This window comes from Myotis brandtii, unplaced genomic scaffold (genome assembly GCF_000412655.1).
Source record: "Myotis brandtii unplaced genomic scaffold, ASM41265v1 scaffold180, whole genome shotgun sequence".
Taxonomy (NCBI): Eukaryota; Metazoa; Chordata; class Mammalia; order Chiroptera; family Vespertilionidae; genus Myotis; species Myotis brandtii.
The window spans coordinates 642,115-660,934 of record NW_005356675.1 but is presented as its reverse complement, the minus strand read 5'-3'; the positions used below and the strand labels follow the sequence as shown (position 1 = coordinate 660,934).

At 46.7% G+C, this 18,820-nt stretch overlaps 1 protein-coding gene across 4 annotated transcripts in view; it reads right to left on the bottom strand.

Annotated features, from left to right (window-relative positions):
- The window catches only part of UBE2F (ubiquitin-conjugating enzyme E2F (putative)), a 31,963-nt gene extending 13,167 nt beyond the window's left edge, over positions 1-18,796 (bottom strand). The window contains exons 1-4 of one of the 4 annotated variants that reach the window (XM_005863716.2): positions 18,676-18,796; positions 14,248-14,381; positions 7,103-7,132; positions 4,184-4,249 (exon numbers count right to left, since the gene is read on the bottom strand). In XM_005863716.2, coding sequence (XP_005863778.1) covers positions 4,184-4,249; positions 7,103-7,132; positions 14,248-14,365 — 214 coding nt within the window. In that variant the 5' untranslated portion in view covers positions 14,366-14,381; positions 18,676-18,796. Of the gene's footprint in view, positions 1-4,183; positions 4,250-7,102; positions 7,133-14,247; positions 14,382-16,439; positions 16,540-18,675 lie in introns of those variants that run through there. The other 3 variants (XM_014537629.1, XM_014537627.1, XM_014537628.1) reach the window with 3 other exon arrangements.
- Positions 18,797-18,820: the final 24 nt, after the last annotated feature.

Here is an 18,820-nt window from a genome sequence, read left to right as displayed (position 1 = left end):
TGTATCTCTCTCACATCGATGTTTCTGTCACTCTCTGTCTATCTCCCTCCCTCCCTTCCTCTCTATCTAAAATCAATGGAAAAATATCCTCAGGTGAGGATTAACAACAAAAAATGCTACCAGAATTTAATAAATGAATTTAGTAAGGTAACAAGACACATGACAATATATTTTAAAAAATCAACTGCATTACTCGGCCAGTGTGGCTCAGTGATGGAGTGTCAACCTATGAACCAAAGGTCACAGTTCCATTTCCAGTCAGGGCACATCCCCAGGAAGGGGCGTGCAGGAGGCAGCCGAAAATGATTCTCTCTCATCATTGATGTTTCTATCTCTCTCTCTCTCCCTTCTCTGAAATCAATAAAAAAAAATTAAATTATCAATTGCATTTTTATATACTAATAACAAGTAAAATAGAAATTTTAAAAATACCATTTACAACAACTTCAAAAAACATGGAATCCTTAGTGACATATATAACGAAGTGCTTGCAGGACCTATATATACACTAACACTACAAAATGCTGCCAAGAGAAAGTAAAAAAGACCTAAGTAAATGCAGATGTTCTGCATGCTCATGGATTGGAAGACTCAATATCGTTAAGATGTCACTTCTTGTTGGACTGTAGAGAGTAGGAGAGTCGGAAATTGTCACACATTGCTAGTTGGTATATGGCACAACCACTTCAGAAAGTTTCTTAAGAAATTAAATATATTTTTCCCATGACTCAGATATTCCACTCTTTTTAAAAAAATATATATATTTTTTTAATCGATTTCAGAGAGAAAGGGAGAGGGAGAGAGATAGATAGAAACATCAATGATGAGAGAGAATGAGAATCATTGACTGCCTGCCTCCTGTATGCCCCACACTGGGGATCAAGCCTTCAACCCAGGCATATGGCCTGACTGGGAATCGAACCGTGACCTGGTTCATCAATCGATGCTCAACCACTGAGCCATGCTGGCTAGGCCCAGAGATTTCATTCTTAAGTGGAAATGAAGAGAAATGAAACGTATTGAGTATACAAAGGATGGTAAGAGAATGTTAATAGCAGTCTTATTCGTAATATCCAAAGCTGGGAAGAATTCCAATGTTCACCAACAGGAAAAGGAACAATTATGGCACATTCATATAATAAATAAAGAGGAACAAACTACTGACACGCCAAACATGTATGAATTTAAAAACATGTTACCTGCAAAAAGCCAAAGTATATAGGATATATAGGATTCTCTTAATATATGAGTAGGTACACATTTATTTCATGTATATGAAATGTAAGAACTGACAAAACTGATCCATGATACTAGAAATCAGAAAGGACTTTTGGGTGGGCAGTAGGGGCTGAGGAAATGACTGCAAAGAAGCAGAAGGGAACTTCGGGAGTGGAGGAAAGAAACATCTTTACTATGTTGTGGTTACGAAGGGGTATACATTTTTTGAAATGCATTATACTGTACAATTCAAATTAGTACATTTTAGCCCTAGCCTGTTTGGCTCAGTCACTAGAGCATCAGCCTGCAGACAGAAGGGTCCCAGGTTCAATTCTGGTCAAGGGCACATACCCAGGTTGCGGGCTCGATCCCCAGTAGGGGGCATGCAGGAGGCAGCCAATCAATGATTCTCTCTCATCATCATTGATGTTTCTATCTCTCTCTCCCTCTCTGAAATCAATAAAAAATATTTTTAAAAAATTAGTACATTTTGTTTGTAATTTCATACCCCAGTAAATGTACTTACAAAGGAAAAACTAAAATTAAAATAATAATTATGTCCACAGCCCCCTCTGCCTAAAAGCCTCCACACCACAGTGGGGCAGGCTGAGGGACCTCCACAGACCAGCTGGGCAACTATGACCTGGCGGGCCCAGTGTGTCAAACCTCACAGGAGGCTCTGGGGGAGAGATGAGCCAGAGTTTGGGGTTTTGCTTTGTTTTGTGAGTCCATGTGAAGACTTTGTTTTCTCCTAAATTCATTTCTTTTCCTCTGTCACCAAATTTCAGTTCCATGTTTTCTCTGAAGAGCACATTTACTTCCAAGCATGAGGGACACTCCAAAAACCACCAAAACTGAAATGTCATCAAGTTGCCAGAAGCCAGTCAAAGAGCTTTGAGCTTCAAATGCAGAAGCAGCTCCTCCACCCTGAGCACCCAGAGCTGAGATAGCACAGTCATTCCTGGGCTTTCAGACTCGGCCCCAGGATTACTGGCTGCAAATGATCCAGTGTCAACACCATCTGCTTCATCCATCCTGAAAACTCTACTTCTTAGGCACATCTCTGTCCGTTTTTTCAATGCTAAAAAGAGTGCGACTCCAGAAAGTCTTTAAAAAACCAGGCTATCGGGCCAGTGTTCAGGGCTGGCAGACAGCAGCCCTGCTTCTCTTAACCAAGGGCAGGAGCCGCAGGCTCTTTGACTCGGTGTGTGAGGAGCACGCTGGGCACACAGCTCCAGGCGACAATTGTGTCCCTGACATGCACATGTCACAAACAGAAATGCTAAATTCTCACAGTTACAGGCACAGAAACACAAGTTCCTTTTTAATCTGATCCAACAGAGAATACCAAAACTATAACAAACAATTGAGCTCTGTTTTCAAGAACAACAGAAAGAACATGAAAGACAGTGTCATATACATAATCACAACATCCATGTAATTAGGGGGGGAGGAAATGCAATCAAAAAAGAAACGATCAGAGGTTGGACTTGACACAAACCCACTCCAGTAAGATAGTGATAAACATGGCAAAGTCCAACAGGTGGCTGAGGACACAAAGCGGACTCTTGGGCAGGACACAGCCACAGAATCCCTGAGAGCCACAGACAATGGCTAGAAAGGCAGAGGGCAGCCAATGTTTTTACTACAAATACACAACTCTGAGACTGCTTACTCAACAGAGAACCAGTCTTCATCCCCAGGACAATTTCTCAAAATACCCTGCACTGGTGATCTGAGTCACCATGAAACACAAAGTGCTCGGTGCCCTTCACTAAAACCAGAACATGCAGGTGTTTTATGAAGGTGGCCAAGAGTGGTCACCATTTTCGCCATTTCAGCTTGAAGTCCTGAGTCTGGTTATCTCTGGGCGTCAGGCATATGGAACAGCCCATTCAGGTTTAATCTATCCTAGTGCCACTCATCTTAGTGGAAATGGTACCAGACTGAATTTACATTCATGTCCCAGAGCAGTTTATAGAACCACCACATAGATTCAATAAACTTTTAAAACTTTTCAAGCAGATTTTGAAAATGGGATTTCTCCTATTATTATAAAAAATATCTTACAGGAAAACTCTCTCCTCTCTCTCCACTCTCCCCCCTCCACCCCCCCACCTACCTACCTACCTACCTACCTATAGGGAAACATTTCCAGGGCTTATTTATGGGTCATTATCTGAATTACCTACTGAAATTCTGCATTCTTTCACTTTTAAATTAGCTAGTAACTCCTGAGTCTGTTTCTCATCCCCTCTCCATCCTCCACACACAGCACCCTCATTTTCTTCACAACATTCCCTTCCCTCTAGTTAATTCCCTTGGTCCTCCCCTTCCCTGCCCCCCTCCCTCCCATAGGCACCACGCCCACTGCCTGAGGTAATGCTGGTGCCTGTGCTGGAACCTGGAACCCTTGGAGCTGCACTGTGAACCGAAAAGCACAGTCCTCCCTCACGTTGCCCAGTGTGACCAGGGAGGAGTCGGGCACCTGGAGCTGAGACACTTATCAGTTCCAAGGAGGACAGCTGGCAATCCGCCCTGTCCACCTGTACTGCGCTCAGCTATCTGCGTAATCCTCACAACCGTCCTGGGAGATAGGGCCCGTTCCATCCCACTCCGTGCTGGTGGGCTGTGGCTGAGAGGTCAGGAAGTAATTTCATGGTCCCACAGCTGCTACATACAGAGCAGGATCTGAACCCAGGTAAGACTCCAGAGCGCACACTCCTCACCACACATCAGCAACCTGTCCTTGTTCACTGTGGCCTGGTCTGTCCCTCGTTACTGGAACGAATGCCTCAGATTCACAGCACTAGGCTCTATCTGACCACAAAGTATACATCTTGTTGTCATATGGGAAGGTCATTAGTGTCATAAACTCAAAAAGTTAGAGGACAAATCAAGCCAAAGATTATAGGTTTGGGCAGCCTTTAAAATTTGCTGTTTAAGAAGTATATAAGAATATTACCTGGGCTTACAGTTAGCTGAAAGCAATGAAGCTTGTTTGGATCAGGAAAATGCACTTTACAGGTACCTGCAAGAGAAAGAGCACGTCAGGAAGATCTGAGAGCTGGCGGCAGCTCCCATGAGGCCAACCTCGAAACACACACCCAGGTTAACGGTGTTGGATCCCCTTGCTTGTTTGATAATTGTACCAATGTGCTAAACTGGCAAATCAGTGATTTTTCCCATGTGATTTCCTGCTACTGTCTTTTACTACTTAATTCTAAATTGAGATGTTTTCTTTCCTTTAAATGGTCACTATCAATATAAATCTTTCCATTGATTTCAAGAATCAGGCTACTTTACTTAGAAAACAAACCATACCTCAGGGAGATTAAAACACATGGATGGATAAAGGCTCACTAAACATAGGAAAACCAGAAAAAGAACCCAGGTCAAATTTCTGGTCTGCTCAACTAGCACCAGTCATTCGCACCTACCACAGTAAGTGGCTTATTTGTATAAACTAATTTAGATCTCCCCACTGTAACTGGGGGTGAGGGTAGGGAGAAAAAGAAAAAAGAAGAGTGATATAGCACGTAGCCTTTTAAACATTTTTTTAACTTGATTTTAAAGAGGAGGAGGGAGGGAGAGAGGGAGAGAAGGAGAGAGGGAGGGAGGGAGGGAGGGAGGGAGGGAGATATCAGCTGCCCCCTGCACGTGCCCTGACCAGGAATCGAACCCACCACCCTTTTGGTGTATGGGATGATGCTCCACCAAATGAGCCACACCAGCCAGAACTAGCTTGTAGCCTTTTTAATCTGACATTTTAGCTGTAAGAGCTAAGATATTTAGTTAAACCTAAGCTATTTAGTTAAAATATTGGTTTGAAAGCCAATTATAAAGTTTTATTATTTTTAATCCAAATTTTTAGGTAAAGCTAAAGCTACACTCTATGGGTTAAAAACCGCAATCTGTAAGATTCACATTCAAAGACAAAATGAACTGTGTTTAAGTGGAAAGTTGTTGTGGTCCTTGATTAAATGTCTAAATGTGTGTAAATGTTTAAGTTCGGGGCGGGGGAGAAGACATGATGGGAGGAGAAAACAAGAAAATCACTTCTTTTTGTTGTTGTTAATCCTCACCTGAAGATATTTTTCCCACTGATTTTTAGAGAGAGTGGAAGGGAGGATGGGAAGGGGAGAGAGAGAAACATTGATGTGAAAGAGACACACTGACCAATTGCCTCCTGCACGCACCCTGATTGGGGCCTGGGACCAAACCTGCAACCCAGGTACATGCCCTTGACTGTGAATCAAACCTGAGACCCTTTGGTGCAGGGGCTCACGCCCTAACAACTGACCAATACCACCAAGGCCACTTCATTTTTTCATTAGAAAAATGTCCTTAGATACAAAATTTTAAAAGAATAGGAAAAAAGGCCCAGCCAGTGTGGCTCAGTTGGTTAAACGTCATCCCATGCACCAAGGTCACCAGTTCAATTCCCAGTCAGGGCATATGCCTGAGTTGTGGGCTCAACCCCCAGTAGCGGGCATGAAAGAGGCAGCCAATAGATGCTTCTCTTTCACATCAATGTTTCTCTCCCTTCCCCTATCTCTCTAAAAATATCAAAATATATTTTTTTAAAAAAAGGAAAAAAGCCCCAGCCTGTGGCTCAGTTGGAGTGTCACCTCCGTACACCAAAAAGGTTGTGGGTTCAATCCTTGGTGGGGGTGTGTATAAGAGGCAACTGATTGATGTTTCTCCCTCTCCCTCCCTCTAAAAAATTAACCAAAAAATAAAACAAAAACAAAATGAAAAGATTCCCAGGTAAGGGTTTAAATTAAAAAATAAGGAAAAAAGAGAATAGTATAATAAACTATTAGTATAATAGTTCACCCAGTTTCAACATTTTGCCAATCTTGCTCTGTCTAACCTATCTAAATACATGATTGTTTGTTTGTTTTCCTGGAACAGTTGAAAGCAAATCATTTATAAATACTTTAGTAGGTAGAAAGATAACCTTTTAATAGAATCCCAAGATACTTCCTTCTAGTTCTGACTAAAAGAAAACTTTGAGGTCAAGCAATCCAATGACTTTTAAGACCCACAATAAGAAACAGTTTATATCACAGCCCACTATAACCATAAATACTATATATTAAAAATACTTAAAAAAACCAATATGAACTTACCCTTAGACACTGATTTCATGACTACTGAAGGATGTACCCCACGATTATCTTTCAGCTTTAGGAAATGGGCCCCCTCTCTCCCCAGTCATATGGGCACTCTGTAACCTTCGCCCAGACTGGGAGACCCACTTGTAAAATATTTCACCCACATCACACACATCCTCAGTATCAGAACAATTTTTTAACCAAGTATGACGAGAAAAAGTTTTAATTCAAAAAAATATTTAAATGGCCAAAGCTTTCAGACTTTGAAGGTCTTAAGAAAGGAACGATGCCACATATCACAGGTTCACTGCCTGGACAGCAGGCCTGCTCAGGAGTGAGGGCTGCACATGGTCTGAGTGGGAGAACCAAGCATGGGGCGGGGACCTGGTGACATCAGCCAGTACAGCCATCCTACCTCATGCACAAAGATAAATGAGCACTTTCTGGACCAAAATGGTGCATCAGGATCACTAGCAAAACTAGGGCTGTGCATTATTGATTTATAGACCTTTTCACTCAAAGACGATGTGGGCAGATAGGAAACCTAGCCAAATGCACCTCTGCTACATTGAGGAGAGAGACACCGCCTGCTACGGTCAGAAAGACTCATCTCCTCCTATCAGATCCTTGAAAATGGTCTGTTCCCTGCCTGCACAAAATTAAAGCATATTCCTACCATACATGAAATACAGGTTATTAAAATGCACAAGTTTCTCCATGCAATTACTTTTCAGAATTAATGTTGGACGGGGAGCTATACTTACAAGGTAAGTTAGCTTCAAGTTCTGCAACCTCTGTAGAAACAAAGAGATTATTGTTAATATCAGTCAATTATTCCACATGAAATTACCAGCTCTAAATTCACAATTTCTGCCAGAACTGAGGAAAAAATAAGTAAACCAAACAAACCAAACCCTACACTTGGCCTTAAGTTTAGACTTTAAGCCAGTGGTTCTCAACCTTCCTAATGCCACGACCCTTTAATACAGTTCCTCATGTTGTGGTGACCCCCAACCATAAAATTACTTTCGTTGCTACTTCATAACTGTAATTTTGCTACTGTTATGAATCGTAATGTAAATAACTGATATGCAGGATGTATTTAGGCGACCCCTGTGAAAGGGTCGTTTGACCCCCAAAGGGGTTGCGACCCACAGGTTGAGAACCACTACTTTAAGCCATGAAGTTGCTTTCAAATATACAAAGTGACATGTAGGATGCCACCAAATACAGCCAAGGGTCCTTGAGAGTTTACTTTCAAAATGAAAACCATAACATTAACACAGAAATTACCTCTAGGTAAACAGTCTCAGACTGTTTTCTAAAACCTTGTTCCCCCCAAATATAGAAGCTCCTTCCCTCAAAATTGATTTATTTATATACCTGTGTCTCTTCCAACTTCTCAGACCTGCCTTCCCATGACGGCTCACCTACTGTGTGCTGCACTTCTCAATGAGAGCTCCTCTGCTGGGGCCTCGCCTGTGTCCGTGCCCATGCCCTTGGAGCTGCATTCCTTGGCCCCAGTGCTCTCCTCCAGGGCCTGTTCTATCAGTCACTATAGCACTGAAGCCCAGCACCCCTCTGCCAGCACAGAGGTACAAACCCCCAGCCATCCTGCTACTACACAGCTGGTCTTGGGGGGGCACCCAGAAATAACTGGGCAGGCAAGTGGTCTCTGCCTCAGGCATAACAGAATGCTCTGGGATCCGCTCCAGCTGTGGAGACTAAAAGAAGGAGGAGGGTTTTGAGTGGGCTCCAAAGAACAAGAATTTAGTCCTGTAGAGGTGGAGGTAAGTTAGTGATGTGCAAAAGCAGAGAACACTGACAGGCACAGAAGCCAGAGCAGTGTGGTGCAGCCAGAGCAACGGGAAAGGAGGCCAGGATCGTGGAGGTCCCAAGAGCACGGCTTAGAATTCTAAACTGTATTCTGCAGCAACAGCAGCCAAGGAAGATCTCTGAACCAAAGTTCTTTTTTTTTTTTAATATATTTTATTGATTTTTTACAGAGAGGAAGGGAGAGGGATAGAGAGTTAGAAACATTGATGAGAGAGAAACATCAATCAGCTGCCTCTTGCACACCCCCTACTGGGGATGTGCCTGCAACCAAGGTACATGCCCTTGACCGGAATCGAACCTGGGGCCCTTCAGTCCGCAGACCGACGCTCTATCCACTGAGCCAAACCGGTTAGGGCTGAACCAAAGTTCTTAAGCTTTGCCTTTAGGAAGGGCACAGCGAAGGCCAGGTGACCTGTGAGCTGGGCACTCGGATAGGCAGCAAGGGCCTGGCAGAGGCAGGGAGAGGCAGGGTGCTTGAGGGCAGAGCACGGAAGGGGCTGCCAGCTGTGTGGGGCGAGAGGAGTCCAAGATGGAGCATAGGGCTGGGGAAGCCCTGGGAGAAATAAGCCGAAGTCTGGGTGCATGACCAAAGTCAGGGTCGAGGAGCCCCTGCAGAGTGATGCCACCTGAGGTCATGAGACCAACAAAGTGGGGAGACTGGTGAGAAAAACCTCAGCAAAAAGCAGAGCACAAGAAGCCGGGAAAGTTAATAGTAAGAAACAGGTGGAAAACTATGGGGAAATGTGGTGATTCATTAAAGAGAGGACAGACTGGTCCAAGGGGAATGAGGCCCAAGGCATGGCCAGTGGGTGTGATGGACCCAGCTGAGGATTCAAAACAGCAGGAAGGCAAGTGGAATGGTGGAAACCAGATTTAAAAAACTAAAAAGCAAATGAGTGGTCAAAATATAAATGCTACAGGTATAAAGATTTCTTCAAGTGATGTGGGGAGGGATGGGAAGAGGAGGGGAGGGGAGGGCAGAGGCCACCGTGTTTGCAAAGCTGAGTGCTGAGTGCATTAGTGGGAAGACTGGCGGGTGGTTCTGTTCTCAGGCTAAAAATTTAGGAAACCCACAGGCCTTTGACTTCAGCTGATTAAGAATCTGGGTAGGGACATGTGACCCACGAAATATATCAGCTTGGGAGTCCAGGGGTTTGGAATTGCATCCACAAAGTGGAATGGGGCAGGGGAGCCAGGAACACAGTCCAGGGTGTTATAGCCAATCAGTGGAGCTGGGCGTGGGGAGAGCAGTAACCCTAATCATCCTCTGGCCATGACTGGAAAAGGACCAGATTTTGTGGTGAAATGCAAGCCTGGGAGTCTCCCTTCTTGGCAGTGTTATGTTGTACATTCAAACATATGCACTTAACAAAACAACATCATGGAGAGCCCGTGAGAAGTTCAATAACATAACTCTCATAACGACCACAGTGATCTTCAGTTTTGGCCTCCTGACTAGCCCACTATTGCCCTACCCTAGAGCAGAGTGCTCACGAAAGAAAGCAGGGTGTGGAGGACCACAGCACTCTGCACTCCGAGGCATCCACACCAGGTCCTCTGATGGGGAGGGGCAAGGGTCTTGCTCTGCTCCAACAGTTCACACAAGATTTCATTGTATCAGAAAAGCAGACATTTTATAAATGAGTCATTAATATTAACAACTTTAAGTGTTATCCATATAATTAAACTATGTTTTTAAGGCAAATTCTATTTACATATTTTATTATACTATTATTTAACTTTTTATTGATAAGAATTTGCAAGAAACGGTCCTTGAGGCCCTTCTTTTGAGATAGATGCTGGCCACAGGAACCCGGCTTTCTCTGGGGGCCTATGCCATCTGCAGTCAGGAGAGCTCTGCTCGCCCAGCTTTACAAAAGCCCAGTGAAATGTGCCCAGAGGATTTGAGGGAGGGGGCACCTAATGGAAGTGAAATGTTTGAGAAGACCTTCTAATGCTAAGGGAAGAGAGGAGGTCTGGACCCAGGGGGGCGGGGAGGTGCTGACCAGGGCATGATGATGACAGAGCCACAGCAGCAGCCCCCACACGGCTGGCACAGGCGGAGGACGCCTCACTCTAGGACAGGATTCTCCACCCTGGCTGCAACGCCAATCACCTGGGGAGATTTTTCCTTTTTCAACAGCTTTGGTGAGTACAATTTACACACTAAAAAACAGACCTACTTAAGTGTATGATTCAATGATTTTTAGTGAAATCTGGAGTTGTGCTACCATTGCCACAATCTAGAACAGGATGGGGAATGTCTGGCCAGAGGGCCATATAAGGCCCGAGAAATCATTTGGTCTGGCCCTGCCAAGGCATTAGGGATGAGTTAATTAAATGTTTGACCAAATATAGCAGGCCAATTTTTAAGCTGATAATTTTGTATGTTATAAATATCCAAATGGCCCATGGCAGAAAAAAGGTTCCCACCCTTGATCTAGAACCTGCAGAGCAAACCCTGCCCCCTCAGCGGTCCTGCCAGGCCAATACACCAGAAGTCCTAGGTGGGCCCAGGCCTCTGAGTTGCTACTCTCCCAGGGTACAGGAAATTGCTGTGAGCTGTTGTACCAAGCTATATTTATACACAGCTGGTTACACAGACAGCCTTAACAACTTCATACTGTAGTCTAGACTTAAATTCCTAAAATGAGCACTATGCTTGCATTTCCACGTTCAGTGTGACTCACTCAAAGAAGGTGGACAGGGCCAGGGAGAGCCCTCAGACCCAGTCCAGCAATGACCCCCACCACAGGCAGGACATCTGCAGGCTTCTGGTCCAACAGCCAGTACAGCAAGGAATACCATTCTAGCCCTGGTCAGTTTTGCTCAGTGGATAGAGCGTCGGCCTGTGGACTGAAGGGTCCCAGGTTCGGTTCTGGACAGGGGCACATGCCTGGGTTGCAGACTCAATCCCCCCAGTAGGGGGCGTGCAGGGGGCAGCCAGTCAATGATTCTTTCACTGTTGATGTTTCTATCTCTCTCCCTTCCTCTCTGAAATCAATAAAAATATTTAAAAAAAAGAAAAAGAAATACCATTCTGGGGGCACAAGGACCCTTCCTCTGAAATCAATAAAAATATTTTAAAAAGAGAAAAAGAAATACCATTCTGGGGGCACAAGGACTTCAATAAAGATGCCAGGTACTCTAATTCAGCCCAGTATACAAGACAAAACGAGCCACAGAGGCTCACGCGGTGTTGCTCTAAGGGAGCTGTCACAAATGACAATAGTTTCTCTACACCTCTGATGATGGCAAATACTAGTCATTAACATCAGCAGTTACCACCTTAGAATCCATGTACACTAAGACTCTGACCAAAGAAACAAGTGGACTGCTTTAAATGTTGAGGCCTCTTGGAAAAGCAGCCACCCCTCTCTGCATAACCTTAGTGCCAAAGGACATGACCCCACCTGTTCGTAACAAGAAATTCAGATATTTTTACACTGCTTAAGGTTTCACCTGTCCCAAGATGCTAACACCTTCACCACACACTGGCCCTGCCTTTCTGGGAGGCACCTGGCACCTTGCACAATTCCGAGGCTGCACAACTTCCTTCTGAGAAATGAGACTCTTTTCCTTTCTAACTAAAGATCAAACCACAGAGCCCACTTGAAGCATGACTGCACAGAAAGACCAGAAGAACCTGCACTCCCTCCATGGCGGAGAATGAGCAGACTTGCCCAGCCCTGCGACAGTACCTGGCCCTGAGCCTGGCACACACAGGGTGCTCAGGAAGTGCTTGACAAACAAGCACACTTGTTGGCAAGATGGCAGTGAATGTCCTGAGGCATGAGGAGCCTTTCTCCTGAGATAGCTGGGGACAAAGGCTGCACACAGATTCATTCCTTTTAGAGCCCCTGATTCCAGACCTGAGCTTGAACTCAGTCAGCTCAGTTCCAAATCTCCACACTTAACAAAGACTAACATAGGCAAAAAGTGCCTGCCAGCCTGCCTGGTGCCCCTTGAGGGTCAGAATCAGTAGACTGATAGCAAGCAGGCACTAAGTTTGCTGAGTGGACAAGTGAAGGAACAGGGACAGACATACGCTCACTGCATGAAAAGGGCCACCTTCTGAAAGACAAGAAGTCAGCAATTCTGCCCGAGGGCTTTTTGGGGAGATGGGAACACCATCAGACTCAACAGCCCCACAAAGGTTCAGCAGGAGCGCAGCACCAACTGCCCTTTGGCTGAAAGCACTAGCTCCCAGTCAGGCTGTCATGAGTTGGGGCCAACAGGAAATGCACAGATCTGACACCCTCTCCCCAGTGTCCCCAGCTCACAGGGTTCAGAGCAGGCAGTGGCCCTCGATCCTAGCCCAGACCACTGGATTGTTCTACACTCCCCATTTCTGGCCTGGAGGACATCCTTGAGAACCATCCTGGGGGTTCAAATGACGAGCTGGTGTGGTGAAGGTGTCAGTATGGTAGAGGGTGGGCGTGGCGGCAGCACCTCACTTGGCTGGGCCCTTTAGGACCTGAGTTTCTTTCCCAGGTGCTAGCTGCTCTGAGACAGGTTCTGGTGTATCCAAGGAGAACTGACTCCAGCCTTCTGTTGTCCTTCAGAACTAGACCTCGCAGGTCCTGGAAGACACCTCCTGCCCTTGGAGTAGGGGCGAAGTCCAGCATGGCGAGCCCCAGCGGGCTACCCAGCTATGTCAGGGCCGGATGTGTGTGGGAGCCTCTCTTCTCTGCATTTGTACTTCTGTCCTGCTCCTTCGTTCCTGCTTACTAGGCCTGCCCAAGAGCCTGCCCTGCCCCAATAGGTGGGTCCAGCTGTCCTCCTGCACTAAAGCTGCCCTAGCAAGTTTCTCAACCTCCTGAGTCCAGCTTCAAAATGAACCACCACCCAGCAAGGATTAGCAAAGGTCAAACTAGATTTGCACTAGAAAGTGCCCAACAGAGGGCCACTCTGTTGTGCCCACCCTCCACTCCAAGGACCACAACACACATCAAACCCTTTTCCAGGTGCTGCCCGGCTCCTGCTCCTCTATAGATGGAACCCTTGGGCTAGCACCCGGAAAAGAGACTCAGGTCCTAAAGGGCCCACCCAAGTGAGGTGCTGCCACAACCCCACAGGATAAAGCTGCTTAGAAAACCCACTGCAGTCCAGCGCTCTCCCCGACAGAACAGGCAATGCTAAAACGTATAAAATGATTCTTACTCTACCAGGAGGCATAAGCCAGAGCTGAGTCAACATTAGGGGGCAGCAGAACAAGGAAGCATGCGCCCCTGAACCTGAGGCCTTCCTGTTCCCGTTCCTTCCCAAGCTGAGCACTGCTTCGTTTCTGAGAAGGCCCAACACAGCACGTGTGTACACAGCGCGTGCACACGCATGGCTCCCCTGCCACACTCAGTGTCAGGATATCAAATACCAGTCACCCCCACGGTGTCTGCCTAAAAGAATAGGAACACAGGCAGTTCTAACAAACTACTCACAAACCAGTGCTTCCTAGCTCCTCACACTTAAGAAATGAAAACACATGTCATAAGCTCTTTCAAGCAGGGACTGTTTCTCCCTCCACTCTGTAGTCCTTGACCCTAGGAAACTGCCTAAGCACCTGAGAGCTGTAAGTCTGTGCAATGAGTGATGCAGAAGCGGTGCACAAACGCATGTGAGCCACAGCTCTGGGACAATGTGCTGTTAATTCTGCAAGGGGAACTGTTTGCACAGGCTCTCCTCAGGCTTTGACTTGACTAAATGGAGAAGGATCCTAAGAGATTACCCAATACCACTCCCTCCCTTGGTGCTGAGGAGTCCAGAAGAAACAAAGACCCCTCTCCCAGGAGTCTACAATGACAGCCAAGACCAGAGTGGTGGACCTGCTGACTCTCAGGACTTTACTCCTCCCACCAGCACCCTGGCAGCCCCACAGAGAATACTCCAAGTACGTAAGACACACCAGTTTCTAATACACTTCCTCACCAGCAGCACTCCCACAGCGCACAGGCTATAAGTAATAAGGGGTTACACTTTAACATATTTTCAAACAGGCTGTTTCACACCCCAACAGAGCCCCCAGCCATCCTTCACATTGTTGTGGGATATAAAGAGCTCACATGGATGTCATCACCTTTAACGAGCAGTCTGTCTCTCACAGACACCCTCCGAGTGGAGTCAGAGGCTGTGGCTGACGTCCGGGACCCTTTGAGACCATCATCCCGCTTCAGTTTGCTCGCCAGCGTCAGCATTACTGCTGCCTTTACCCTGAAAGACAGATGGAAGCTCAGTTAAGAACAAGTCTCTAGACAGCAGCTGGAGACTGACCACAACCATGTAAGTGGTTTTCTTTTCTTTAGTTGTAGAAAAATTTAGCATATTAGCTACATGAAGATTGGATTCCTTCATAATAGATTTGGGTAATCTCTACACCATCCTCTGTAAGTCTAATTTTTTAAAGTATGAGTTAAAATTTTTAAAAGGGATTTAACACTCACTGGGTGCCAGGCCCTGGGGTATGGTGGGGAGAGATCTCCCAAGCTCACAGTCTAGGGGAGCCTCCACTGACAGGTTCCCCTTGGGCTCACCACTGTCCATGTAAGTCTGCCCTTCCCCACTGCAGGGACATGCACCTGTGTGTGCCCCACATGCTGGGCCCATGGCAGACTGGGGGGAGGGGGGAGTGTCAGCCTCTGGTGAGGAGAGGACACTGTGATGCTTTGCTTTTCTTCTTCCTTTAAGAAAGGCGGGGCTAGAACCTTAATAAGCATCTTCACATTTATTTGTTGTTTTTTATTTACATTTTTAGGCAATATCAACATCAAGATTAAGTTATAACGAATGCCCCAAAAATAGATTCTCTTTGCTGGCTGCATCCAACCCATCTGTGTTTCAGATTCCCACTGAGAGCCCACAGGTAAGAATAATAAAGACCAACACAGGTGATGCGCACCTGACTGCTTGGAAGAAAGGGTTCAAGAAATGTCACTAAATCTGTACAGGTATCACTGTCCTTTAGAACAGCAGTCGCCAACCTTTCAGACCTCACGGACCACCGGCTGGCGACAGCTGCTCTAGAATCTGCCCTCCATTTCTACATAAGATGCCATTCACCTGCTATGCCTCCTAGTTCTTACTTGCTTTGGTACAGCTGGAAAGGGACTCGAGCTTCTTCTGACTATGGACACAAATCGGTCACCAGCCCAATATTTCCATAATTTCCTGCATTACCTTAACATCAATTCCTTTCAATACCACTCTGATCATTTTCAAGAGAAAATGATCTAAAACTTCAGAGGGCCCTATCTGGTTTTGCTCAGTGGAAAGAGCGTCGGCCTGCGGACTGAAGGGTCCTGGGTTCGATTCCGGTCAAGGACACATGCCTGGGTTGTGGGCTTGATCCCCAGCAGGGGACAGGCAGGAGGCAGCCGAGCAATGATTCTCCTTCATCATTGATGTTTCTCTCTCCCGCTCCTTTCCTCTCTGAAATCAATGAAAGTATATAATACATAAATAAAAATTTTAAAAACTTCCAGAGGAAAACTTGATCTAAGCACAGAACTTTTAGTTTGAGGCTAAGATCTTTAAAAGCAAAATATGTATAAGGGTACCCCTCCTCCCTGAGTATTTTTTTTACCATTTTAACCCAAGTCCATTACATAGCTTCTCACACTATCTTCTAAATCCCCCCAGAGACTGTAAGGTTTTATTTTCTACTAGAGGCCCGGTGCATGAAATTCATACAAAGGGGGGGGGTCCCTCAGCCCGGCCTGCATCCTCTCACAATCCGGACCGCTGGCTCCTAACCGCTCACCTGCCTGCCTGATCGCCCCTAACTGCTTTCCCCTGCCTGCCTGATCGCCCCTAACTGCCTCTGCCTCAGCCCCCCACCACTATGGCTTTGTCCAGAAGGATGTCTGGAAGGACATCTGGTCTATCCAGTCTAATTAGCATATTACCCTTTTATTCGTATAGATTATTTGTACCATGAAAACAACATATTAAATATCTTCTGAATTGTGACCTCTGCAGACACACACATGTGCAAACACACACATGTGCATGCACACACATACACACCTCTAACCCTTAAAAAAATCACTGGTCTAAATCCTTCAGAAGATAGTTCAACTACACATTAGGGTTCACAAGCTATGAGAATTTCAAATCTGGGAAGGCATTCTACTCTTACTTGCACTTTTTACAAACGTGGACGCCCAGACCATGGGGGCCTGGGGACTAGCTTGTCTGAGGTCACTCAGCTGCCAGAAGCAGTCACCACAGAAACACTAGTTTCCCTTCTGGAGATGATGGGAACATTTTTACCTTGAGTGTGGTGATGGTTCCAAAGGTATATATCCATCCAGCAATTTGTATACTTTAAAACATGTGCAGTTAGTGTGCTTCAATTACACCTCAAGAAAGTTGAAAAAAAGGTGAAAACACACCAACACTAGCTTTTTCATTCCCATCTATCGTCATCTTTTCAGGTGGACCTATGTAGAGGTATGGACCACAGTCAAGGAGCACGCCTTTTCAGGTTTACCCAGAGCAGGGGCTCCCAGTTCACTTTATAAAGTAACTTCACAAAAGGGGGGGCACTGGGAATGGGAACAGAATGAGAATACCTTTGGGTGCTGCAGCCCACAAGCTACCAGAGACAGCTCTTGCTTAGCGAACCCCACCTAGAATGATCCATCAGGCACCCTTAAGCAGATCTGGACCACAAGGCAGGGCTTGCCTCCCAGTCAAGCCCACTGCTATGCACCGAGAATGAGCACATCAGTCCTACCACATCGTCAGGGCCACCTGAGGACAATGGCCAAAACAGGCATCTGTCACTTGGGGTCTGGCTGGTAGCACTTGATTTTTATCCTCTACCTGACCTTGGCAATGAAATATGGAAAGAAATAAAATAAAAGCACAGCACGTATAGAGCTCAGCAGGCAGCACATGAGGAAAGTCACGAGAAAGAGCCCCGTGGAAAAGCCAGGGCATGAGCACATGCCTGGTCCACACCCAGCTTCCTGGGTGGGCCTACACTGAGGGAGCCACTCAGAGGGCCCTGGCAAGACTCACCGCACCAAGAAAGGCTCACACCAGCACTCTCTGTGCCCCTGCAGTCTAAGGACTCTGCTTAGTTCTTTCATAACCCTATTGCCCCACACTCAGTTCCTCTCTGGGATAAGCCCACACTCAATTCCACTTAGGTTCCTGGCTTGAGATCTTCAAGTTTGTGGTCCTTGATAAAACATACGGGGCACTGACTGTGCAACGTATAAAAGAAAATAACACTGGTGTTTCCTCTTCCACATAAGATAATACAAGATTTACTTCCCTAGCATTCTAAGAAAATTAAGTATATAATGACCATCTATTTCTCCACCACCTATATCATTATCACATGTCACTTGAGGGATAAAAGGTCTAATTTGGAAATGTGTCCATAGATGCTAAATTAACACTAAACGAAGAGATTTGAAGAAAAAATAATTATTCAAACTTGCCAAGAGGTTTGCTGAACAGCTCCAATTGATTCAGAATTCTCTTTTCCTTCTTCAGTATGCTTCAGACCCTGAAGATCTGGTTTTAAACTAAACTTCCCTTTCCTGCAAATTACACTCTGACTAAGGCAGCATTTTCGGAAACAGATCAGCACGTAGCATGCTCAGTCTCTAAATTCCACACATTTAAGTTCCTCCTCTGGGTGGGACTCGATTTCACACTGCCATTTACTAGTTTCATCATCAAGTAAGATTGACTCAGCCCACCTGCGAGGACTGGCAAAATCAGACCATGTCACCTGTGCAGGGACACTGGGGCCCGTCAGCTCCCGGTGGGGAACTCCTGGTTTACAATTCTTCCTGCCATGAAACACCCGTCTAAGTGTAAAAAGCTGGGACTGAATGCAGGCCACTAGGGAGCAACCACACCAGCTTCTCCAGCCAGAGAGGCCCAGATCTGGACCCAAAAAAGTCCACACCCCCCCTCTCCTCCATGCAGAAAGCCAGGGCCCAGGAGCCTCCCAGCAGGCCCCGGAGTCCCTCGGGTTGGCTGGTCAGCCTTTGGAGTGCAATCCATTTATCTTCAGCAGTAAGCCCGCCCCTTCCTGCACCCGACCACCTGAAAGGCAGGTAGGTCCGGGCGGAGGCCCTCAAGTCCCCCAGCAGCTGGCCGGGTGCTGACTTGTCTCTGAGCACCTCTCCCACCTGCACCCTGCCCCTGCCTCGTCTCAACCACAAGTCCTCTGCACAAGGCAGGCCTGCCTCCTCCCTGCTCCCCAGCACCACCCAGCATGTCATTTCTGGAAGCTTCTGCTCACTGGGATGCCCAGGTCCGGAATGCCCTCCTTCCCTTCACCACCCAATCCCACTCCTTGCACAGGAAGAACACGTTCCCGCCCGGATTCCAGCTTCTCCGCGAAGCCTTCCCCGGCCGCGGCCATCCACCCAGACCCGCTCCCGCGCCGGAGGAATGCGGACAGGGGCGGGCCCAACCCCGCGGGGACCAGTGGAGGAAACCGAGCCGCGCCGAGGGCAGGGCCACGCCCAAGCTTACACACCAGCGGCACCGGGTCTGGACCCGGGACCGGCTGCACCGATCGTTCCAAGATGTCCTCCGTCCTCCCTCGTCCTCTCCTCCGCCCCCGGGAACAGCTTCCCAGCTCGCCGCGGCCGCCCCCAACTGCGTCAGGTCCCGGGCCGACT